General features: G+C 39.6%; 2 protein-coding genes across 3 annotated transcripts in view; one reads left to right on the top strand and one right to left on the bottom strand.

The window, feature by feature from the left end:
* ACOT12 (acyl-CoA thioesterase 12) overlaps nt 1-2,235 on the top strand; it is a 40,856-nt gene extending 38,621 nt beyond the window's left edge. Inside the window, exon 15 of the mRNA XM_028529489.2 lies at nt 25-2,235. Within this exon, the coding sequence (XP_028385290.1) occupies nt 25-174 (150 nt within the window). The 3' untranslated portion in view covers nt 175-2,235. The remainder of the gene's footprint in view (nt 1-24) is intronic.
* A 2,441-nt stretch (nt 2,236-4,676) lies between these two features.
* On the bottom strand, nt 4,677-15,589 carry ZCCHC9 (zinc finger CCHC-type containing 9). 2 transcript variants are annotated; one of them, XM_028529096.2, is made up of 6 exons: nt 15,448-15,589; nt 14,010-14,420; nt 9,385-9,535; nt 9,045-9,137; nt 7,056-7,124; nt 4,677-5,800 (listed from the first exon to the last, which is right to left on the bottom strand). In XM_028529096.2, the coding sequence occupies exons 2-6, from the start codon at nt 14,391-14,393 to the stop codon at nt 5,682-5,684; spliced, it is 816 nt and encodes a 271-aa protein (XP_028384897.1). In that variant the 5' UTR covers nt 14,394-14,420; nt 15,448-15,589; the 3' UTR covers nt 4,677-5,681. The 2 variants fall into 2 exon arrangements, with proteins under 2 accessions (XP_028384897.1, XP_035876377.1); XM_036020484.1 differs by lacking the exon at nt 15,448-15,589 and adding an exon at nt 15,309-15,438.
* Between the last annotated feature and the right edge of the window lie 9,611 nt (nt 15,590-25,200).

Here is a 25,200-nt window from a genome sequence, read left to right as displayed (position 1 = left end):
TATTGTATTTTCTTTCTGAAACAGGTGTCTTATTTTAACCAGATTTCTGCTAGCATCTTGCCTTATTTTGCTGGAAATCTTGGTGGCTGGTCAAAATCCATTGAAGAGACAGCACTTTCCTGTATACGATTCATAGAGAATGCCACTGATGATGGGTCAGTAAGCATGTTTTAAATGGTAAACTGCATATTTTAACTGGTAAACTTTCAGTCCTCTGTAACTGATTTCCCACTTTTAATTCTAAGTGCCCTTATCCCTATTTGGATAAGGTGGCAAGTGTCACCTTATTCTTGACACTTGGCAAGCTTTTGGGCCACTGAATAATTTAATATTGGCCTAGGCAAAATGCAATTAGGAAGAGGTTAACAAGGTCAAACACCAAGTTAAACACCATTGATCTGGATGAGCATGAAACGAGCTTGAAGACTGTTTTAGGTCGTCCTTGGCTCTACTCCCTTCCAGGAGCATGGGCATTAGGAAACCGCCCCCACGCAATCACAACATTGTGTATTCTGTAAAATGGTACAAATGTGGTTAAAATTATCATAAACCTTTCAGGCTACAGAGATGGAATGTGTTGTTTGAAATTTTATAAAGTCAGAAATGATAAGCTGGCCAGTTGATGGATAGTGTGGGGCTGCTCCATGTTCCTCAGGTGTCTGTATGCCAGGAGCACCTCACAAGATGTATGACCTGTTTTAGAGCTTTAAATTAGGGAAGCATTAAAACATAATGGGATCCAATCAATTTTAGTAATAGGAACTACTTTACTAGTGTCATTTAACATATATTCAAGGTGGCTCACCAATTTAGCATCTGTTGCTATATATACACATAAAAAGTACCTGCAAGATATGTTATTGCAGAGAAAGAGAATATTAACTGAGCTCTTTTTTCATAACCATTACATTAGCACTTTATTCCCTAGGCTTCGACATTCATTATTCTTCTCTGTGATTTGCCTTAACTCGTAAGACAAACCAGCATATAAGTCAGCCTCCTCTACAGGATAGCTTTTAAAAGTTGAAAGACTTCTCTGTTAGAGTTTGAAGCGCTTAAAAGGTTAGATACATCCTGCTGTTCATTTGTCAAATTTCTGCCTCTGCTCAGCAAATCTTACAGCTCTATGTGAAAAATATAATCAGTATCTGAGCCCTCCTAATCAACTCCACTGCTACAACCCTAATCCAAACACCAGCTTCTCTACCTGGGTTATAAGCTTTCACTTTCTGCTATTGCTTCTCCATTCAAGCCACTCTCAACCTAGCAGTTGGATGTCATATCTTTTCTCAAAACCCATGAATCATTTTTCATATCATAGTAAAATCCAACACCTTTTAATGGTTAACAAGGCTCTGTGTAGTATATTAGATTATTTTTCAGAAATATTCACTCCCTCACCACCATCCCCACCTCCATGAATGGAGTGTACTATTCTACTTCCTGTCTTCTTGACGCTGTGACCCATTCATGGAACGTTAGCAGATACCATGCAAACAAAAGGTTGAAAAGTGAGGTTGCCCTCATATATCTCTGCCACTGTCATAAGAAAAACATGTCTGAGCTAGCCTGCTGGCCCCAGGACAAGGAAGAGAGACATGGAACAGAGTTGCTTCACCTGAGCCTAGCTTAGACCAGCCAACCCCAAACCAAACTTCACATAGATGTGGGCAAGTCCCACTGAGATTAGCAGAACAGTCTAAAATAAGCATAGCCTGGAGTTGACTCACAGGCCTGAGTTAAGTAAAGGTTTATTCTGAGATTCTGTGGTTGTTACACAGCAGAAGCTAACAGGGAGAGCCTATAAACTATGATCCCTATGAACTATATGAATTTTTCCCACTAGTTTGCCCCCCTCTCTTTTCCAGTCATATTGGCCTCTTTGCTGTTTTCCCATTTACCCAGATATACTCCTTCCTCAGTATAATTACATTTACCTATTACCTCACATCAAGATATCCAAGTTATCACCTATGTACCTCCCTGTATATCTGTACAATGTAGTATTATGGATGAAGCTTGAAAATATTGTTAAGTGAAGGAAGCCAGTCACAAAGGACCACGTCTTTCTGCCCCTAAAATGTGAAAGCCTCTTCCCTATTTGGGAGCTTTGACTATTCCCTGTCCCTAAATGCAGTTCCTTGTTTTCTTCACAACTGGTTCCTTCCTGTCATTCGTATTTCAGCAGGAACATCTCCCCGTCGGAGGCCTTCCCTTGATTGTCTAAAGTAGATACACAGTTGTTGCGTGGGTCACCGGCCAGCAGTGATCACGGAACACTGTGGATGGCTCGTCGAAAAACACGCGAGAAAAAACATGCACAGAGACAAACTAGTTTCTGTAGAGAAGTAGGGACGAAATGGCCACCCCTTCTAGTGAGGAGCGCGCCGATTTACCATCCATACCTGCTTTTATTGGGCTCATTTTGCATAATAATTCAGGTAAAGTACAGTACTTATCAGGGGGAAGTAAGGAACTATAGAAAACAAGGAACTCTGCTGGTCTATTGAGTCGGGGTCAAAGAGCTGTAAGACTTTGAGGAACAAACTAACTTCCTCCTTGGACCCCTCTCATTCAACTGAGAGCATTCTAAACAAAGAAGGTGTCACAGTCATTTACATATTCTTTCTTAGGCCTGATCACCCGGGGAATACGCCCTTTTCAGCACAGAGTTGCACCACCCTGTCATTGTTTCAGGCTTAGGTGGAGCAAGGGAACTAAGGCAACCAAGAGATAAGGAGATTTTCTCCCAGACTTGGGAACTCAGGCTATGTCAAAGCCGAGGAGCGAGGGTCCACCACCCCCTTTTGCTGCAGCCCCCAAGTCCTTCTTTTGGGGGGCCTCCCAAAGTGATCGTGCCTGTCTTAGGTCGTTCCCCCCTTGGGGAATCTTACCCGTCTTTGGCTAACCGACCAAGCTTTTTGGGGTTCAGCAGCAGAAGCAGCATTCCTGCCAGGGAGATAAGCTTTTGTCTCCTTGCTGGCTTACAGTTCCAAGGGCGTTCCCTTAGCCTTAGCCTAGGTGGGGGTTTCAGCTTCTGATACCAGTCAGGGCGGTTCCCAACACACAGTCATTTACAACACCTCTTTGTTAACTCCCTTTATATCACATATTCATGTAATTCGCTCAACAAAAGTGGAAACTTCTACAGGCTGAGTACTTCCCAGGACACCTATAGTCATGAGCAAGTCAAAATCCCTGCGCTGATGTAACCTGTAATCTGGTGGAAAGGGGACAACTAGTGCTAGGTAGGGGTATAAACAATGGAGAAAATTAGAGAATAAGAGAGTAAGAAGTTGTTGGGACAAGGGAGGAGCTACTTTCTGTAAGGCTGGTCATAGAGACACTAGTACGCCGGCTGTAAGGCAGAGGCCTGAAGGAAATAAGGGAGGGTTGACTATGGGGTTGGAAGTGGGCAATGTCAAGAGCAAGTTGAGATTCAAGCCTAGTAGCTTGGCATACAATTGTAGGGGGGAAAATGAAGGGAAATTAGTCTTTGGGTTTGTTTACCCCACCCCCCAGGGGGAAGGGACAAGATTGTTTAAAGCCATATTGAGTTTGAGGTGATAAGTGTAACGTCCACGTAGGAAGGTCCGGCAGGCAGGTGAGAACATGGGACTGGAACAAAGGGTATTAGGGCTAGATGCAGATTAAGGAGTCAGCCACAGAAAAGTGAAGATAGGCTTGTTAAGAAGAGATGTTTTCAAAGGACTGAAGTAAGAGTGCTTATCATTAAGTCTTAGGGTGTTCAAGAAAATATTTTTAAAATATAATAAAATATCTTTCCATTTTCTGATGTTCTGATATATTTTTAAAAATATTTTAGAGAGAAGGGAGGGAGGAGAAGGACAAACATCAGTGTGTGGTTGCCTCTCACATGCTCCCCATTGGGGACCTGACCCACAACCCAGGCATGTGCCCCAACTGGGTATCAAACTAGCAACCCCTTGGTTTGCAGGTTGGCGCTCAATCCACTGATCCACACCAGCCAGGGCTCTGATATGTATTTTTTTTCCCCTATGCCTCCACTTTCTTCAGCCCCATTAAAGTGCACATGGCCTTGTTTGTCTGATTCACTGCCACAATCCCATATGCCTAAGAAAGTTATTAGGAGCATAGCGTTTTGGGTAAATAATAAGGAATAAATTAAGTTTGTCTTTCTCTTTAGGCCTTTTTAGCTAAGAAAATAAACATCTGTAATTTCTTTCAAGAAATACATTCTCTCAGGATGTCAGAGTTTGTCTGGTGAATTCTTCTGACACTGTCCATACACTTTTTTAATGTTACATTTGGTACCTGTAGTTTATTTCTAATGACCTCACTAATTTATAGATCATTAAAATGATGAACAAAGTCACCCAAGGAAGACAAAATGGACACTAACACTTCTGCTGAAGGCAGTGTGAGAAACATTAGACCTGCAGCTGACAGGTTTTTGACTCTGCGGAGCCTTTTTCTCCTGATAGGACCAGTGGACTAAATCAGGTGTTTGGACTAAACGACTACAGAGCATTGCTGTCCTTTACCAGCCGTATGGCTGGTGCAGCTCCTGTTAAAGGCACCCAATTCCTTGGCTTTGGGCTGTTGAGCCATGTCCTGCCATGTTTTCCTGTCTCACTGAAAATGAAAGAACAGCTCCTAGCAAGACTAGAACTGTTCAGTTGTACAGATATTAAAAAAGAAAAGTGTTTCTTATTTGGTAAATATTTTGCCTTTGAAGCATCAGTAACTAATCACAGCTGTTCCCTTTAGTTACAAATGTATCCAATCAGGTAAAATTCGAAATGAAATACACAATCCACTAGTCATTCCATTATACAGTACAATGGGAGCCTTAAGCCCTGTGAAATACATGTATTAAGTATGCATGTATTCATCACATCAAAGAAGATAATGGGTCTCTGATTAGTGTTCTAACTCTGCTACGGTGATACTTGCATCTCACCCTGACTCCAAAACATATGAACAAAATGCTATTATGTATGATGTACAATTTGCTATGTGCCATCACCCTGGTTAAATACCTCAAACTGAATTTTGGCTGGAATTTCTTTCTTGAAAATCAAGGGCAAAAAAAAGAGCTCTTCCATTTTAATCTGAAAAATGCTTGTGTGTAATTCTTTATGTGAAAACTGAAACAAAAATTAACCCAAATTAACCAAAGAGATTGTTAATGGACAAGGGCTAGTTAAATCCAAAATTAGTTATTCAGTAAAATAGCAAATAAATTTTTATTAAAGATTGTAAAAATACAGATTTTTTGGCAACTTATAAATAAACTGATACTTTGAACCTGAAAAACAATATAGCTAAAAATTCATTCCCAAATGTACAGCAGTTACCTTTGTTTAGGGGTGGTTCAGATGAGTGCATAATTTTGTTTTTAAGGAAAACAGGATTGTTACAATTAGCTATGTAACCACTTACATACACCTAAGTTCCATCTGTTAAAAAAATTTATCTTAAAGAATGCAATTTAAACATCTTATGCTTTTCTTCAGTGACTTTCTGCACGCAGCATGAGTACTCCCTGATGGACAGGACTCAGGAAACGGTTTGAACACGCAGACCACACTGACACCTATGACACAGGCCTCTCCCCGGGAGCCCAGCTCCAGCTTGTGAAGAAGGCCCAGTTCAGAATGTAACGAGGCGGTAATTTATGATAGTACTGATCATTATCAAAAATTAACAACTTTAGGTATCTTTGTTTGGGGTTTCTGTGGTTTAGGCACATCCAAAATTTCTTCATAGTCCGCACTCATTCCCTTTGCCCAGCGACCAACTGTAACCATTCGATCTGTCAAGGAACAGAAACGTCAGAATGTAAGAAAAACCGTAATCAAATACATCCACCTAGGCTGGTTTTGATTTAGCAAAGGAACTAGTTTTGACACGAATAATCACGAGGAGGGAATACTCCATCACTAAAGGAAAGTGAGCAATTGTGTAATTGATTATAATCCTTGATTTCCGAGTACTACAGGCAATTTCTCATCCCAATTAGGGAAATGCAGCAACTGCTTTGCAATGCACAAATTGATGAGAAAGCGCTTTCATTCTTTCCCAGAGTTCATCATTACAGAGTCAATGAATTCCAAGAGTCTGTAAACAGCAAGACTTATGAAGCATCACTTTTAAATGCACAAGATTCCACCTGTGAAATTATACAACATCTGCTTGTCAGTCTTGTCATTTGGGAAGTGGCAATCCTCCCAGGAGGGAGAATTCAGATTCCACTTCATCATTTCAATCTTATGGCCTACAATGTAGTAAAGACTAACTTCTAGACAAGATTATAAACAAGAACTCTTGGTTTTCAAATTTAAATGTTAGATGCAGGATGTAAAAATGGGCAAACTTACTTGTGTAGTACTGTGACTACTTGGAATAAAAAGAAATGTGGTCCCCGCAAAGAAGCACTACCGGGCTATCTACTATCTTGCTTTCTTCCACGCAGGATTATCATCATTCTAATCCAAGTAAACTAATGTAATAATGGTCTCCACTTCCCCCCCAAATCTGCCATAGGTATAGTGAAGACTTATGAAGTTTTTGATGACCTAGGGTACTATTTCACTAAGAAGAAAATAAAACTGGGCAGATACTGTGCGGACAACACAATTTCAATATTTTTGGCAGTTTTTGCAACCAACTCTGAATCCTTTAGGTACATACAAAGCAAACCATATTATGAAGGTACTCAATTATAAAAATATTAAAAGTTATTTTTATATTTCTTATTAGTGAATCCATACTTTTAAGTTCAGAACTGGCTCTATTATTAAATTAGTTGGTAAATATAAATATTTATGAATAAGATGCATTATAAGATCAGGGTCCTCTAGTGCTTATTACTTTTTTTCTCATCTGAGAACAGCAGCAAGTGCTCCGTTACTACTGTGCCTACTGCAGACCGAGAAACGGTTAGGTTATCACTACAGCAGGAAGCCAGGCTGCCTTAAATTCAGTAGCACCTCAAATAATAATAAAATGCAGCAAAAACAGAGGATTACTAATCTTATCCCTCCTAAATGAAAGCCCAGAAGTCTCACCTGAATTCTGACTTTGAGGGCAATCTTTCTTAAAATGTCCCACAGAGCCACAAAGTCTGCAGCAACCACCTAGAAAAGGAACAAAGTCATTGAAAACCTCTCGCACTTACATAGGGCTCTTAACATCTCAAAGCACTTTCATATCATAGCTGGTCCTCCCAACCTTCTCAACTGCAAAGGTAGCTGGAGCCAGGAACACATGTGGGTGCCACCATTCCTATTGATAAGTGCATTCTCCATTCCTCTTGACCTCGCAGAGCACTAAACTGCGCCTACACTTTTGTTGCACCTGGCCTTCAAGGAGAATTGGGAAGGAGGGGAGAGGTATGATGGGAAACACTTGTCCTCTGGTGTGTTCAAGAGCCATTGCACAGATGCCTAGACCATAGTTGGATAGGCAAGGGTTTGCAAACTCTTACACCTGTGAGCAAAACTTGTGTGCTGATGTATTTATTCATCAAGGATATCCACAGTCTTTATCACATTCTCTAATGGTCAGTGACCCTCCCTAACCTCCCAACCCCCCAAAAAAGGTTAGAAACCACTGCTTTGCAGTGTAGGTCAGATTCGGGTGAGCAGTTACGAAAGGAATAAAAATTAACTTTTGTTTCTATGCCTCCTATCTGCCAGGCACCCTAGCCCTAATTAAAATGCCTATGTACCTACTTTAAGCAACATTCCAGGACTGTGGTTTCTAAAATGAGTCTTCTGCGTAATGGTCAAGCATCATCATGAGCATGCTCATAATGTTAAGTAACTTACTCAGAAAATGACCCAGCAGAATATAAACCTCTCACTTCAATGTGATTTACTCTTCTTGCTGTACTTTTTAAAAAAATATTTAGTCATTTTGGTTGACCATCCAAAACCATCTTTGTTCATTAGTCATGTTACAAGACCTGCCTCATAGGATCAAAATTAAAAGGCACACTTGAGCGTTTTTCCAGGCCCAGGCCTCCATACTGTTTGTAGAGCTGTGGTGAAAAAACATATTTTAATCCTCATAACTTTTCAAAGTGAATACCATAATTCATTAAATCTAAGTAAGATACCATTGATTATGAGATCTATCATAGTTTTGCCTGTCTCTCAGAAAAAAAAGAGAACATGCCAATTATGTGCGACCTACCACTGGTGAGATACATTCTGGTTCAGAGATATTAAAATGTGAAAAAATATGCATCTTAGAAGCAAATGAAATATGTAGTTTTTTTCCATCTCCATTTTATAAGTGAAGAAACTGAGATGAGAGACATTAAATAACATGGTCAACGTCTCCCAGCTAGTAAGTGGCAGTGTGCAGCTATAATTCCAAAAGTCTGACTCACTCCAAAAGCTATGCTTTCTCACTGGACTTCTCCAGTGGAACCCCAGACACGACACATGAGGTGTCTAGAACCCCATGGTACTGGCCATCACATTAACAAATGACTCACATTAACAGATGACAACCTCCTTAAAGTTTTAGACACTAGAGACGTTATTGTGAGGACTTTAGGACATTAGCTGAGCTAAAGATAAATAAGGAAGTTATAGGATCCCATGCCAGACAATCAGGGAAACGTTTAGAAACAAAAATTACTACAAATATGATAGCATAAGCAGCCTTTTACGCAAAATGGTATGCTAGGCTGAGATTAAATTCACAATACTATTTTTTAAATCTCATATTTAAAATCTTGTATTAGTTTGAGATATAATCCCTTTGCTTGTTATGTTTAAAAGTAGAAATTTGTAATATATTCTCATAATGATGCTAAAGCAAGCAAAGAGTTTGAAATGCTCACCTCAGTTTTTTCTGATTTGACTTATTATCAAGTCATATTACCCAAAAAGTCCAGTATATAAAATAGTGCTTAATAAAAATAATGAAATTCTCAAGGTTTTACTACTCATTCAAAAATGTATTCAAGAATGGTTAACACTGCAAATTAAATATAACTGCATGCTGACTCACCATGTCTGACATACGAGGGTAACAGTACTCACCATCAGCATAGACTCCTTTGGGATTATCAGGGCAAGATCTGGACAGGTGCCCCATTTCCCCACAAACAAAGCATTTTGCAAAAGGAAATTCACCTGTAAGGATCAAACAGTTCCTGTTACATCAGTCATGTATTCTACAAGTCATGTAATTCATATTATTTTAAAATACTCTGAGAAGAAAATAAGTTTTTACATAATTTATAATTAATCTTATTTCAAAAAGCAGTACACTTGTAACCCTGTTTTCTCTGTTTTTCAACATAAAAACCCAGTTGGCTACTTATTGTCCACTTTCCCACTTTTGATAAGCAAATCAAAATCTGACAAGAAAACAACATACCGAGAGCTGGGTCTACTTTAGCCTTGCACTTGGTTATCTCGTGCTCTGTAGATCCACATCGGTAACATATCCCAGTGCCCATATCTTGATTCTCAAGGGCGGCTGGGCAATCTGCAATCCCATGGCCAGGTTTTCTACAGTGAAAACATACCTGGGAAAACAAAATGTTAGTTTCCTCACTGCAAACCCGCACTGGCTTTATCAGTTCTTGTTATCAAAAGTATCTTTGAAACATTTCTCACTATAAGGTTATCTAGCACTTTTTCTGAAATCTCAGATTTCATCTGAATAAAAAAAGCCTTTTACACAATCGTAAACAATAAGAAATGTCCTTTCCACCAGGGTGTCAGTGTTTTTGAAAACCCTCAATCCATCAATTTCAGACACAAAGTTGGAAGGGGCTCTGCAGGAGGTCATCACTTACATGAATTAAGCAACTATGGACTAAATATTTCATGAATGCAGATGTCTGACTAGAAAAACTGAGTTTTCTGGAGTAGACAATACATAAAAATTATCACTCAAAATTAATATTTGCACATTTAAAGTTCATATAATTGAATGAATGTGGGTTAAATGATTCCATTTATATTAGGATTCAAATCATAAACTAAATTTCATACCAAAAAGTATACCTTACAGTTTTAATATCTTTATAATACATATCTTTTACTATTCAAAAACAGATGTTTCATTTTTAGAATGTATACATAATTCTTTTTAAAGGAATAATTCTAAGATGAATTATTTAGCTCCAACATAACACTGAACAATGGTTTGCTTTTTTATATACTGTCTAGCAATTTGGAGGATTTTTTGCTGCATTGAATGAGAACATCAGTCATAATCATATTTAAACTATTTTATTTAAACTGGAAAAAGACATATATAGTTCTTGGATAACAAATACTTCATCTATGATTTTTTTCAAAATAAGTGTAAAAATGAGTTTTTTAAAAAATAAATTCAATAAGCAAAATAAAACATAACATTTTACCACTGTAAATGTTACCACTGTGTCCTTTCTCTTTTTTTCTGTTTAATAACAATGGAAAAAAATGAGTTCCTTTATTCTTTAGTATCTTTTACATTCAGAATGAGCTGGTCCAAACAAAGGAATGCATTTATTTATTTATTTATCCTCACCCAAGGATATGTTTGATTTTAGGGAGGGAGGGAGGGAGCAAGAGATTGATCAGTGATCAGCTGCCTCCCATATGTGACAACCAGAACTCGAACCCACAACCTATAGGTATGTGCTCTGACTTGGGAAGTAAACCTAAAACCTTTTGGTGTACCAGGATGACACTCTGAACAACTGAACCCCCTGGCCAAGGCAAGAAAATGCATTTATTCTTCGACTGGAAGAAAAGCTAATGCTAAATTTTGGATCACCAACATAAGAGGTCTTGAATTTTTGGTGAAGTCAAGGTGGTTTCTAATAACCTGACAGCTCACTGATTAGTTTTTATGTAAATTTCAAATACAAGTTTCTTGAATGATCCTTAAATTTTATATAAACTGGACTATGGGAAATCGAACTAGTAAGTATCTACATCTTAATTTATTAGCAATTAAGAACTGATCCAGACTTCCAGCCAAAATGGAGGCATAGGTGGACAAGCTGTGCCTCCTCGCACAACCAAAATTAAGGACAACAAAAATTTAGAAACAAAAAAACAACCAGAACAGATAGAAAATCGAACTGTACGTAAGTCCCAACAACCATTCATCCAAACCGGTAAGAGGGGTGGAGTCGGCAGCCAGCAGAGAGGGATCGCGGCAGGAAAAAGGGGTGGCTGCCAGACCCCAGCGGCAGACCCTGGGTGTGGGCATGGGCGCAAGGAGGCAACAAGCAGATCCAGTGAAGCGCACAAGGCAGCTGACTGTCCAGTCACATATTCGCATGCAGATAAACCAGGTGAAAAGGGGCAGCAAGACAGACCACACAACCCAGGGCCTCAGTGCCCGGAAATAAAGCCTAAAAGCACAGATTGAAAACACTTGTGGAGGTTGAGGTGCTGGGAGAGACTCCCAGCCTCACAGGTAAGTTCGTTGGAGAGACCCACAGGGTCCTAGAACATACACAAGCCCACCCACCGGGAACCAGCACCAGAAGGGCCCAATTTGCTTGTGGGAAGCAGGAGAGGGGACTGAAATCCAACTAAGAGCGGAGCAAGTGCCACTATTCCCTCTCTGACCCCGCCCCCACATACAGCAGCACAACCCAGTTACTGGGTTGCCCCGCCCTGGTGGACACCTAAGCCTCTGCCCCTCATACGTAACAGCCGCGATCAGAACCCCCCTCCCCCGCAAAATGGCTCAAACAGAAGAACAAATCAAAGCCCCAGAGCCAATACTTTTAAGTGACCAAGAGGTAGCCGACCTATCAGATGCACAGTTCAAAGCACTGGTGATCAGGATGCTCACAAAATTGGTTGATTTTGGTCGCAAATTAGATGAAAAAAGGAGAACTTCCCCAATCTGGTAAAGGAAATAGACTTTCAGGAAGTCCAGGAAGCTCAGAGAGTCCCAAAGAAGTTGGACCCAAAAAGGAACACACCAAGGCACATCTTCATTAAGTTACCCAAGATTAAAATGACGGAGAGAATTGGAGACAATAACCTACAAAGGAGTTCCCATAAGACTGTCAGCTAATTTCTCAAAAGAAACCTTACAGGCAAGAAGGGGCTAAAAAGAAGTATTCTAAGTCATTGAAAGGCAAGGACCTACATCCAACATTGCTCTATCCAGCAAAGCTTTCATTTAGAATGGAAGGGCAGATAAAGCACTTCTTAGATAAGGTCAAGTTAAAGGAGTTCATCATCACCAAGCCCTTATTTTATGAAATGTTAAAGGGACTTATCTAAGAAAAAGAAGATAAAAATATGAACAGCAAAAAGACAGCAAACTCACAGTTATTAAAAACCACATCTAAAACAAAAGCAAACTAAGCAAACAACTAGAACAGGAATAGAACCACAGAAATGGAGATCACATGGAGGGTTAGCAACAGGGGAATGGGAGGAGGAGAGAGGGGGAAAAGGTACAGCGAATATGTAGCATAGACAATAGGGAGAAAATAGGGGGAGGGCAAGAATAGTATGGGAAATGTAGAAGCTAAAGAACTTATGGCACGTGGACATGAACTAAAGGGGGAGAATGTGGGTGGGAGGGGGTGTGGAGGATGGAGGGGAATGAAGGGGGGGAAGTGGGACAACTATAATAGCATAATCAATAAAATATATTATAAAAAAAAGAACTGATGCTAAGTATGAGGTATTCAGAAAATTACTAGAAAACCAGTTGAAGGTGGGTCACAATAAGCCATACTATTTAAAGTATATACTTTAAAGCATTCCTTAAAAAAAAAACAAAAGACCAAAAACCAAAAAAGAACAATGTCTTTCCGCCTTAATTACAAACATTAACTTCTCTTAAAAGGTCACAATATTAGCCTTTTCCAAATAGTATGCAAGTCACAATGCTGTTTATGTCAATGAAATTATCTTTAAATTAAATTATATTTAACTTGACTTAAAAATATTTAAAAATAAGTGTACAATCTAAACAAAACTATCCTGATCCAAATAGAAATAATTATCTTTTCTATCTCCACTTATCCATAAGTAATGTCTTGTCAGTATTATCTTTAAGTAATTATCTTTAAATATGACACTTCACGAAACCAATCCGGCAAATGTCAGAAGCTACATTTACGGCAGTTATAACACTTCAAGCCTGCACTGGTACAAACAGAGCTCTACATTTAGTAATTCTAATAAAAAATGAAAAGTATAAAATGATAACAAATGATTCTTATGTAGTATCCTGCTAGAAGACTTGGGGAATTCACTTAGAGAAGGGAAGGAATTATACAAAGTACTTCACTGCCTGTGTCTGACACAGTTTAAAATCTAGGGCTGGGCACCACAGAAATAAACCCGCATCCCCCCGCATTCCTCTGGGTGTGAGATGGGAGGGAAGGAGCAATGACTAGGGAGAGTCTCAAGAAGTTTTAACTCTGCTGCTCTATTCCTAATTACTGTGATTTGTATTAGAGCTCCTTCTTGTGTCTGTTTTTCATGCATAAAGACAAAAGTACATCCTTTCCAAGTCACCGGAAGGACACCTATTTAACCTGTTGTACTCAACCTTCCTACTTATTTTGATCTTTTTCAAAAATGGCTGTTTGAAAAAGGGCTATGTGGAAACAGATACAAGATACAGGTTTTGAGGTCAGACTCTGGGTTTGAAAAAAAAATTTTTTTAGATTATATGCATTTAACAACACTTACATAGTACCAGCCAGCATTCTAAGCAATCAAGTGTTAACACTTTTTCCTGGGTTTGAGTTTCCCATTTGCTACTAGCTAAGTGGTTTTCAGGAAGATACTTACCCTACCTGCACATTAGTGTTTCTACCCATAACGTGGGAATGCCAGCACATCTGTAGTGTCATTCTGATAATTAATCAGTCCGCTAAGTACCAAGCATGCAGTTACTAGCCCTCACAGAGATGCTTTATACATTTAGTACAGAACAGCAATCAGACTGCTAAAATGAGTATAGGATTAAGTTTCTAGCCATATAAAGTAATATTTTGGTAGAAGTGACCATCTTACCATTGCATTTTTCTTTGCTGCTTGTCTTTTTAATCGTCTTCCTTCCCTGCGACTATCTTTTTTCAAAGCAACTGCAATTTCTTCCCTTACTTCCTGACTGTTTGTTGCTATTGTCTCCCCATTGTGAGCCATCTGAGAGTTTTGTCTTAGGTATTCCATGAATCCATTCACATCTTCATTTAAGTACTCCTTTTTCTTCTTGTTCTTTTTGTGTTTTGCTTGAGGTGCATCATTTTTAAGGGACAGTCTATTGGCTTTAAGTTGTTTATTCTTTGGGAGGCTTTGGCTTTTTTCCTCAAAGGATCCCTTCTTCATATCCTCCCATGATGTTGCAGGCAAGGGTCTTTTGTTATGTGCGGTAGTAACTCGGGCCCATCTGGTCATGGTTTCACCAGGGGTACTGTATCAAAGCTTTAAGACAAGCATGACAATTAGACATTTAAAAGAAAAAAAAATAAAGATACATGACATATAACTATATCACATATGCCCATGTTAAAGTTTGAATTATTAAAACATGTATTTTCACTTCATTTAGGTATCTGCACATTTAATTCTATGTGTTGCATATAGTCCCATAATGTAAATGTAGCCCTTACCACAGAAGCTACCACACCAGTAAAAAACAAGAGCATACCTACTATAATATAAATACTTGCTTAAAACTGGAAAACATTAAGAAACCAGATTATTTTGCAAAATTTAAATCACAAAGTAGTAACAGTGAATTAAGTTACTCTTCCAAACTTCGCAACTTTCCTAGCCGTTTCTTTTCCTGTCTCCAAATCCCAGGGCTACTCACTCCCAATCTTAACCTTCCATTTCAACGCAAAGCATCCGCTTTGGCAGATTGTACACAAAAATCCTGTGGTTTCACGTGGTTTGCCACTCACGTGATGGGACCGGGTCTAGCAAATCATCTTCAGTTAAGCTGCACTCCTCTTAGGGCAGCATCCTGTGCAACAACCAATGTTTAAAAACCTCAGCTCCTGTGGTCTAACACCCCTTCAACACAACCCGAGGGGCGGGACCAAGAAACAGGTGAGATGCTGTGCGTCACTTGGCACGACGCACATACACTCGTCACTGCAGATCGTGAGACTGTCCCAGTGAAGGTGGATTACTCTTCCCTGGGGGAAGGGGACAACTCCGAGTATCAAGCCCCGGCGGTCCGCGTCTACTCGCAGGGCGGGCTCCGGCGGGACCTACGCGCCCGCCCGAGTGGCCAGCGCCCTACAGCTGAGCCCGTCCCGGCGCGGGCGTCCGGGGAGGCCGCGCAGCCCGGCCCTGCAGCCCTACCTGGTGCTGAGGGCACCTGGGTGCCTAGCAGCTAGGCCCTCTGGCCTCCAGCCGGGTTCCAGGAAACCAGGGAGGCCACTCTACCGCTTTGTGGGCGGTCCCAGGACCCTCTCCCGTCCCACCGCCCGCGCCTCCTTACCACACGTGAATCCTCCAGAGCAGCAGAGTCAGCGTGCCAGAGAAGCCCGTTCCCTCAGCAGCGGCTTTGGGACCGGAAGCACGTCGTCTTTGAGTGTGCGTCACTTCCTGCGGACCAAGGTGGTTTGGGATGTTTGGACAGTCCTCTGACTGGAGGGGCTCATGCTTGGTGGATGAAGGTGGCCAGGTGGACGTCAGCGGAGCGCCTATAATTTAAACGGCGCTGCATTGGACATCTGGAACTCAAAGATGGCGGCGATTGCTCACTCCTTGTTGTCTGGAACTCACATTTCAGTGACGAAATGGACGGGAAGATCGGTGGGGTGGGACACTGGGAAAGCTTTCTTAAAAAGACGACCTTTGAACTTCGAAAAAGAATTTGGTGAAAGTCGCTGCGGGAGGGAATTAAGAGCTTTCTAGGCAGGTGTAAGATAAAAAGCATTAGCGCAGTGGGTGTGAATCACTGTGCTAGAACTCTAAAAAAGACTTTGGGGGTCCTGTTGATAGAAGGCGATGCCTAATGATCCTTCTGCCCAACGCTATTGAAGCATTCAATTGAAATATATTACACTGCAGCCAAAGTTCTCTTCTTAAACCCTGGTCTCCGAAACAGCCCATTATTTCAACAACCCCTCCCAAACGGCTACCACCAACAGTTGTACCTATCTTATCCACTCAAGCTCCCATTCCCATCATCAGGCTGGATCTATTTTATCACTTAAATTATCCGCCCACTTCTTTGTCTCTACCGCCATCTCCCTTGTCACAGGTTTCAACATCTCATCCGGATTACTGGCAGCTGGTCTGTGCATTTGTACTTGCACTCCCTGAAATCCATTTTCCATGCTTTAACCAAGTGAACTTCTGAAAATGTAAATAAGATGTTGCTTTCCTGCTTTAATCCCTTGCATAGTTTCCCACTGTTCTTACGATAAAGTTCAAACTCCTTAACATGATATTAAGTCCCTGCTTGCTTCACTATCTTCCAACTTGCACAATCTTCCTCCTCTGACCTGCATGCATAGGAACCTTCCCTCAGTTTAGCAAATGCCCTATGTTCCTATGTTCCTTGCTGTCTCCAGATCTCTACATAGGCTGTTCTCTTTGTATGATATTCTTTTTCTTTCATTTCATTTATTTCTTAACCCCTTAAGCCTTTTAACATTTTCTCATGTAATCTTTCCAACTATGCCAATCCCCTGTTTTACACTCGTGGTAGTTTATACAGCATTTTTCAAATTTGTAATTATGTAAAGAATCATGTAATAAATTGTTTTATTGTATCCCTGTTGCCTGGTGTGTATTTAGTGCTCAATCCATTTTTTATAACTAAATGAAGAATAGAGACTTTGCAATGCTTGTTAAAGCAAACTAGAAAGTAACCCACTTTTCATTGAGAGGAAGAATAAAATCTGTGGAAGTGGTGGGATTTGGTTTTGTAAAAATCACAAATATCCTACCTAGGTCTTATGGTAGAGAAATTGTTAAAAGACAAGTCCTCCAGCTCTTCAATAGGGGAAGCTTTCTAAAACGTAGGATAGTGCTGTTCATACCATAATGTTTTCAATCATCTGGCTTCAGCACTTTAACCTAGTGATGTTTCACAAAGGGATTTTCTTAACAGAAGCCAGGTACCTGCACATAACATGAACCACTAGAGGGTGCATTCAGCTAAAACTTGTCTTTTAGTATTGTGCTGAATTTCAAACTGTAGGTTGTTCATTCCTGGAAGTGAAAGAACATGATCTCAATTTGTTTTTGTGAAATTATGTCAAATAAATATTAGTAATTGAGTAAATAGGTCACGGAAATCCTTTGGGATTCCGGAGAAAATGTCACTGTTAGTGCTACTGATACCTACCTGAACAATTTATAGGTAACTAACACTGTGCTGAATGCTTTACATTCGTCACCTAATTAATTCACCCAATATCTTGAGAAGTAAGTACTATTGTTTTCTCCATTTAGCAATGAGGAAATAAGCTTGGAGAGTTGAAGTAACTTATCCAAGGTTACACATCTAGTAAAAGGCAGAGTCAGGATTTGAACCAAGATCTCAGTCCAAAGGTGTGGGTTCTACTACTTTGAAACACTGCAGGGGATTGTTTGTTTGCCTGAACCCACTTTTAAAAAACAGTCTTTACTAAGTTATCCTTATGTGAGACTTTTTTGGAGAATGTATTCACTTTTATAATTCAAGGGATTGTCTTTTAATTAAATCTTTCCATTCAGATAAATTGAAATACTGGATATGTATTGTTTTCATAGCAGTATTATCCACAGGGTAAATTAAGTGAGGAGCTAATGTTTGGGTTATGAAGGGCAAAGTACTTCATTTTTAAAAAATTGTTAAGTGGGTTATGCATACAGAAAAGGATATGAAACATGAGGTAATTATAAAACACGTGTTTGTGTAAATACTGCACAGGTTAAGAAGCTGGCCATTGCCAGATACTGTTTTAAATTATTAATGTAATTTTTTGCACAGGCAATACATTTTTATGTTTTAAAATTAGTTTGTTATGATGATACACAATTTCTACAAAACATCTCTTATCCTGATAACTATACATCCTGGACAAAATACAAAAAACAGCTATCTGGGGATTCCAAAGAATAAATAAAAGACACTAGTGGAGGGGTGTCAAAACCTGAAACAGCAACTAGCACATGGGTGAGTGTCCTTCTGTGTGTGTGTGTGTGTGTGTGTGTGTGTGTCTTTACTCTGAGGGTGAGCCACAGTCACAAAGTGCATGAGTAGCTAAAACTGTAATAGAAAGCCCACCATCATCTTTCTGGCTGAAGGCACCAGGAAAAAAAACATGCAACAACCATACCTGGATAGTGAAGGGGGAGTTCCGGAAGGAAGAGAGCCTAAAGGAGCATTCCTCTAGTTCTGTATGTGAATCCCTCACGGGTCTCAAGCTGGTCCCCGGACCCACATTCACAAGGCAGACTCAGAGGCTTAATGAAATAAACTAAGATTTGAATTGCCACCCACCAAAAGATAAAGCCTATAACACAAGTCTAAAAAACATAATTGCCCATTTCAATTTTCTTTTTCATGAAGAGTAAAACAACTCAATGTATATACAAAATGATGTCCAGGATAAAATCCAGAATATAAACTTAGAACTGGTTCAATGAGTTTAAATTCCAGTCTGTAAGAACTATTCCTCCTCACCCTGGTCAGTCAACACTGAAGGGTCACAGATTCGATTCCTGCTTAGGGCACATGCCTAGGCTATGGGTTCAGTCCCCAGTCTGGGCGTGTATGAAAGGCAACTGATTGATTGATGCTTCTCTCTCAGATCAATGTTTCCTTCCCTAATCCTTTCTCAAAAATCAATGATCATGTCCTCAGGTGAGGATTAAAAAAAGAATTATTCTTTTTTAATTTGCATGCTATTTTCCAGAGTCCTCAAAGCACTGATCTATGCATTATGTTTTATAGCTGCATTCAGTGAGTGGGACACACAGGGGGAATGTTCTCATTCCATCTTACCTGGAATTGAAACCACTGCCATTAAAATTTAAATCCTCATTCTTGCCTAGATTCTCAGAGTAAAAGGTGCTTAGCCAGCAGGCTACAATGACTAGTAGGTACTGCAGGACTAAGAGTGTCCAAGGCTCAGGCTGTGTGAGCCAGCTCTGAGTCTCACACTAGTATGGGCTGCTCCAAACCAACCTATTTTACTGGAGAGTAATTTGTGAGGAAGGATAGTGAATCTAGAAAGGAAGGATAGGAACAGATTTTGCCAAATTAGTTCTTTTAGCCAAATGAAAAGTGCCTTTTATCCTTTAGAGCTTACGCAGTGAATAACTATACAAAGTGTTTTAGTTCACATAGTAGATCCCATAAAATAGATCTAGAGAAGAGGGTTGGGTATAGAAAAAATGTACCTAATACTGTGCTCAGAATTGTCTTGTCACTTATTGAACTTCATTTGAGTATGCGGAAAAATCAAGAAAGAGAGGAAAAGGATTAATGACCCTGCTGCTGAAAATCAAAATGAGATCCAGATCAGTGACACTCTAATAGCTTCTTTCTTAAAAATCTGTTGATGATTTATGAACCCTCATGACCCCTGCTTGATGGACCGTTGCAATAAGGCCTGGGGGTAATAGAATTATGAGTTTCTTTACCATTTTATAAATGTTCTTTGATGAGTATGCATTACAGTTAGAATAATTATTTTAAAGTTTTTTAATCCATGGGAGTTTTGAGACAGCACATGAGAATTTCCAATTACCTATAGATTCAGAGAAATACATATCTTTAAGAATCTTATGTTACTGTGTGATACATCAGTAAACAAAGTATCAGAAAAGTTAGGTGATTACCTGGAACACACTTCTAGTGACTGAGTTTTATTACCTGATATGCAAATACAGATAACCCTATATATTTTTTCCTTTGGTATTATTGGTTTCTCACTGTAGTAACTAAGTAATGGATTATTGAGCTTCACTTTATTGCCCTTCACAGGTGTTGTGTTTTTTACAACCAAAGGCAAGACCCTCCACCAAAAAAAATATTATGACTCACTTTATTACTGTACTTGCCTTATGATGGTGGTCTGGAACTGAACTCACAATGTCTCCAAGGCATGACTGTATTACTAAGTATTACTTCAGAAGAGAAAGGAAATGGTTTTCAAAGTGTCTAACAGAAGGAACCCAATAGTGGAAGTTGCTTGAGGTTATTAGCAATAGGAATAATATGAAGTTTGTGTACTCCCCTGAAAAAGCTTGCACCTTTTTCATATTTTTTCTTAAATATGAGAAATAAAATTAAATATTGGAAATACTAATCACAAAAATGATATGGTCTTCTCACTCTCACCTTCTTCTGGTTTGTTTCTCAAGTTCAAGCTTCTAATCATACACTTAAGTGGTTAGAGTGTCAAGTACTTCAAACAAATACATAACCCTAAATTACCTGCAGTGGCAAGATTTACAAGCTCTCATCTCTGAAGTGAGCACTTCCTCCTTATTCTGAGGAAATGCTACCTGATATGGGCCTTAGACTGTTTCTTCAAAGGGACTAACGGGCAATCTGTAGTGACCCGTGTGAGTCTATGAAGTGGAGTAGGTGAGGAAAAAGCATTGTTTGATATCTGCTGTTTGCCAGTACCTTGTTAAATGCTAGATGCATAAAAAGGACAGAGTTCATGCCTGTAAGCAGCTAAGATCCTGTGAGGGTAAACTCGCAGTCTCGTAAACCTCTAGGAAGGTGTAAGTGAAGAAATTACACTGGTAATACAGATTACAGATTAATGTGTTCTTCCTAAGAGATTTTTGAAAACTTTACAATAGAATTTGTTACAGAGAGCTGGAGATAGAGATAAAGATAAGGGAGGTGATGGGGACAAGTAAAAAAAAAGAGAGAAATAATCTAACTATCCTAGCCAATAAGCTGAAATGCTTTGTGTAAATAAAGCACATGCACACACACACACACACACACACACACACACAAACAGATTTTAAGAGTGAGAAATTAAGCTGATACTTTACAAAGGATGAAGGTGCACATACCCAAGCTGCCAAAATGTTTAGTACAGATTTAGTATCTAAGAAGCAGTCTACCTCTAAGTCTCTGGAAGAAAAATAATAATGACTTAGAATGAACTAATTTAAGAGCATCACAAAGTAAGGGAAACGTAGCCCTCCAAAACATATGGCATAGAAAATAAATGATCTTGGGGAAGAAGCCCCACAAACATTTTAAGAAACCTTTATGGACCAGGAAAATATACAAAGTCATGTATGTATTCTGGAATGTGCGAGTATATGATGGTGAGCTTCACGAAGATGGACTGGGTATAGTCCGTACCCCGGAGTCACCAGCAATCTAATGGAGGAGACTGGCCATTATGCCAACACTACCCCAAGGAGTAAATGTGGGAGGGAAGATGTGGATTCATGCTCAGGTCTGCCCAAGGCAGCTCAACACTGAAATCACTAGCAGGTTCTCAAATAGACATTAGCGACATTGGATGTATGCTCTTCAGATATCTAAACAGTGTGTTTTGGAGCAGGAGCGCAAACCAGCCAGGGAGGTTTCTTTTAAAAGCTGATCTGAATGTACAGTCTTCAAACTACTATTTATGCATTGCTGCTTTTCCTATATTGGGTATTCATTTAAAAAATATATTTAGGATGGTGATGATGGTTACACAGCAGCATAAATGTGCTTAGCGCCATTAAACTGTACACTTAAAACTGTTAAAATGGTAAATTTTATGTGTGTTTACTACAATTTTAAAAATGAAAAGCTGATATTTAACTTTTTATAAGTAATATTTTCATCTCGATTCTCTTAAAGCTCACTTATACATCTTTCTTATTTTTATTTATTATTTAAGATTTAAGAATCTTATTTATTAAGAATAAGGTCGTTAGCCATGTATAATTTCCCTTTTTATTACAAATGATATCTCAACTTTAGTTTAGAAAGTACTATTTGTGGAGCACAGAGGTTTAAGAAAATAATGGCCACTATTTGTTAAGCAATCTGATGCTCGAAAGCTTCCCAAATAGTTATGAATGGTAATGCTCATTATATACTAATACTTGTGAATAGCAATACTCATGTATACTTGGAGAAAACTAAGATACCGAGAGCTTAAGCGTCATTGAATTTGTTAAAGCCGGACAACTTAAATGTCCAATCCCTTGCAGTGCTCAGACTGTTGCCCGTGTTACCTTCCTGTGATTGTCTGCAGTTACCCCCGACCCCTTATCCGCAGTTTTGCTTTCCACAGTTCCAGTTACTTATGGTCAGCCTTGGCCTGAAAATATTGAATGAAAAATTCCAGAAATAAATTTAATAAACAATGCATAAGTTTTAACTTGCACACTGTTCTGAATATCGTGATGGAGTCTCGCACCATCCTGCCCTGGATGTGCATCATCCCTTCGCCCAGGGTATCCACTACCCACCCTCTAGACACTCCCCGCATGTTAGTTCCTTAGTGCCGTTTTGGTTATCAAATCAGCTGTAAGACTAGTGATGCTGGCAGTTCAGATATGCCAAAGAGAAGCCATGAAGTGCTTCCTTTAAGTGAAAATGTGGAAGTTCTTGACTTAATAAGAAAAGAAAAAAACTATATGCTGAAGTGGTTGAGATCTATGTTAAGAGCAAATCTAGGTGAAACTGTGAAGAAGGAAAAAGAAATTTGTGCTAGTTTTGCTGTTGGCCATAGTGCATGATAAGTGATGATGGAAAGACATTAAATTCGTAGGTGGGAGACATGAACAGAAAGCGTGTTCAGGTTGTTGTCAACATGTTGCACCAGAGTATTATCATTTTTCTATTTCATTAATTATTGTTATAAGTATATATGTATGGTAAAAACCCATATATATATATATATATATATATATATATATATATGGGTTTTTTATACCAATATATATATATTTCACTCTGCTGTTTCCAGCATCCACTGCAGGTCTTGGAATGTATTCCCCATGGATAAAGGGAGGCTATTGTATTTCATTCTCTTATTTTCTAGGATAATGTTAAAATACACATTGATACCTGGCAAACATTCATCTGTCCTTCTCAGTTTCATATTCTCAGTCTCATAATAAAGCGCTACTTGGTTGGGTTCCTCCCCACACACACTCACAATAAATATATTCCTAGAAGAGATTTTTAAAAATGGCCAAATGTGCTAACAGCATTAAAAGAGAGAAAATCCACATCTGAGCAATACATTGGAAAACTTGGGATTTGAGAGAGAACAATTGTTTAGTTTTTATTCTTAAAACTCCAGGACAGCAAAAGATAAATTGAGCTCTGTTTTAATTAAGCTAAACCATTAGACCCTGTAAGTGAGTGCTGAAGAGATGTACTAGGGAGCGTGTTGAATATAATGTGTTACTTAAAACCTTTAATAACCAAAACTTTTTACCTGTCTGCTAGAGAAAGATGTGATTGCACCGTCAAGCAAATTGTTGTCAAATGAATAAAATGCATAAAAGACTTTAAAACCAACCCTCTTTTACTCATTAAAGTCTTCTAGTGCCTCATTAATTTTAATGATATAATCTAGTTCTGATTGAAGTGCACCTGAATGCAGTTAGTGCCTCATCAGTACTGATGAGTTCCAAGTAATTCAAGCCATGTCTGCAGAGTGATCACAAATTACATGTCTCTACATCTCCATTGCGCATGTTTGCCCGCGCCTTCAGCAGCACAGCTTTTACATCCCAGAAGCCCAGGGTCTTCCCTTTAGCCTCACCTGCATTATTTAAAAGAGAGTTCTATTTCCAGAGCTGCTTTTATACTAAGACATACCACCATGGAGGATCAGCTGTGCAGGGAGCTCACCCTAAAGAGCAAGACTTAATTTAGCAGGGCTCTGGTGCCTGCCTTGTCCACCCATTGAGAGTGTTACCTATGGAGGTGATTGGGTGGTATTTTGATGAGATCTAAAGGTGTCTGAAGAGTGTGCTGGTTCTGGAGCCTCCCAAGAGGTGCAGGCAAAAGTCAGCTGCCATCTGTTTTTTGTCCAGGGCCACACGGCATGAGCTACAAAGCGATCTGCAGATGGCTGCTATGAGTGCTGGGCTTGGAGGTGACCAGGAGAGGCCAAACTGTGAAGAAGGGTTGTCTTCCACTAACCACACTAGTACTAAGCCTAGGGCCACTTAATGAGAGGTACAGGGCATGCTGAGGCCAAATGCTGCTTGTTTGAGACATTTTAGGAAAACCTGAAACATGAGCCAAGAAAGGCCATTTGTATGAAAATCACTGGAGACAGTGGTGTGGGTCTACAATTTGGTAGGGCAGGGTCTCAGGGAGTCTCCAGGGTGGGGTGAAGTCTTAGCCAGGTTGATAGAGACTCAAATATGGGTGTCCACCTTCCGGGTCTGTGTGGGGAGGACTCATTGAAGGAGTGATGGCCTCTGCCAGTGCTCCTGTCTAGGAGAAAGCTTCCGTTCCAGCTCTCACCCTGATGCCAGACAGTTCAGTTACTCCCCATATGTCCCTTTCAAGCCTCTGCCCCAGTGCTGGGACTCAGAGAGAGAGAGTGAGGCCAAGTCAATCCATACACAGGCCCTTTGAGAAGAACTGTCTGGGACTCCAGGAGCTCTCCGTCTCACTCAGTCACAATCCCCGCTGGTTTTTACAGCCAGAACTTATGGGGACTTCTCTTCCTGGCACTGGAAGCCTGGGCTGGGGGGACTGGTGTTGGGCTGGGACCCCTTGCTCCTCAGGGGGCACTTATGCAGCTGAGATATCCCTCCTGATTTTTATCTGTCACCCATGAATGTGGGGCCAACATGTTCTCTATCTCTGCCCCTCCTATCAGTCGCAATGTGGCTTTTTTTTAATATCCTTAGCTGTAAGACTTCCATTCCACTAAGTTTTAGGCAGTTCTGAGTGATTGTTGTTCTGTAGTTTAGTTGTATTTTTCATGTGGTTGTAGGAAGATGCGAGTACCACATTTACTTATGCCACCATTTTGAGTGGAAGTCCTGCTTCTTGAATAATGACCGAACTAGATCTTGGTAAACAAGAACTATTTGCATACTACTTTGGCTGAAAGATACGGCATTCAATTAGAATTTCATAGTTAAAAGTCCTTTATCTTGTCCAATTGACTCATCTTTCACATAAAAAAATCATTTACTTTCACTGTAACACTGCAAATGTGCTTGTTTCTTGTGTCAAAGTATAATTTACCACAACTTCTGCAAACAGAATTATATCATTTAAATGCTTGGCAATGCTTGA

Source organism: Phyllostomus discolor, chromosome 3, assembly GCF_004126475.2.
Source record: "Phyllostomus discolor isolate MPI-MPIP mPhyDis1 chromosome 3, mPhyDis1.pri.v3, whole genome shotgun sequence".
In the NCBI taxonomy this organism is placed as follows: Eukaryota; Metazoa; Chordata; class Mammalia; order Chiroptera; family Phyllostomidae; genus Phyllostomus; species Phyllostomus discolor.
The sequence above is the reverse complement of the archived record's forward strand: the minus strand, read 5'-3'. Positions and strand labels throughout refer to the sequence as shown.

Bases quoted from the DNA above. Each gene is read 5' to 3' on its own strand.
- ZCCHC9 (XM_028529096.2), bottom strand. From the start codon at position 14,393: ATGACCAGATGGGCCCGAGTTACTACCGCACATAACAAAAGACCCTTG. The intron at 9,536-14,009 runs GTAAGATGGTCA...TTGTTTTCCCAG, and splicing joins CAGCAAAGAAAAATGCAATG to GTATGTTTTCACTGTAGAAA. The intron at 5,801-7,055 runs GTGAGACTTCTG...GTTCCTTGACAG, and splicing joins CCCTCAAAGTCAGAATTCAG to ATCGAATGGTTACAGTTGGT.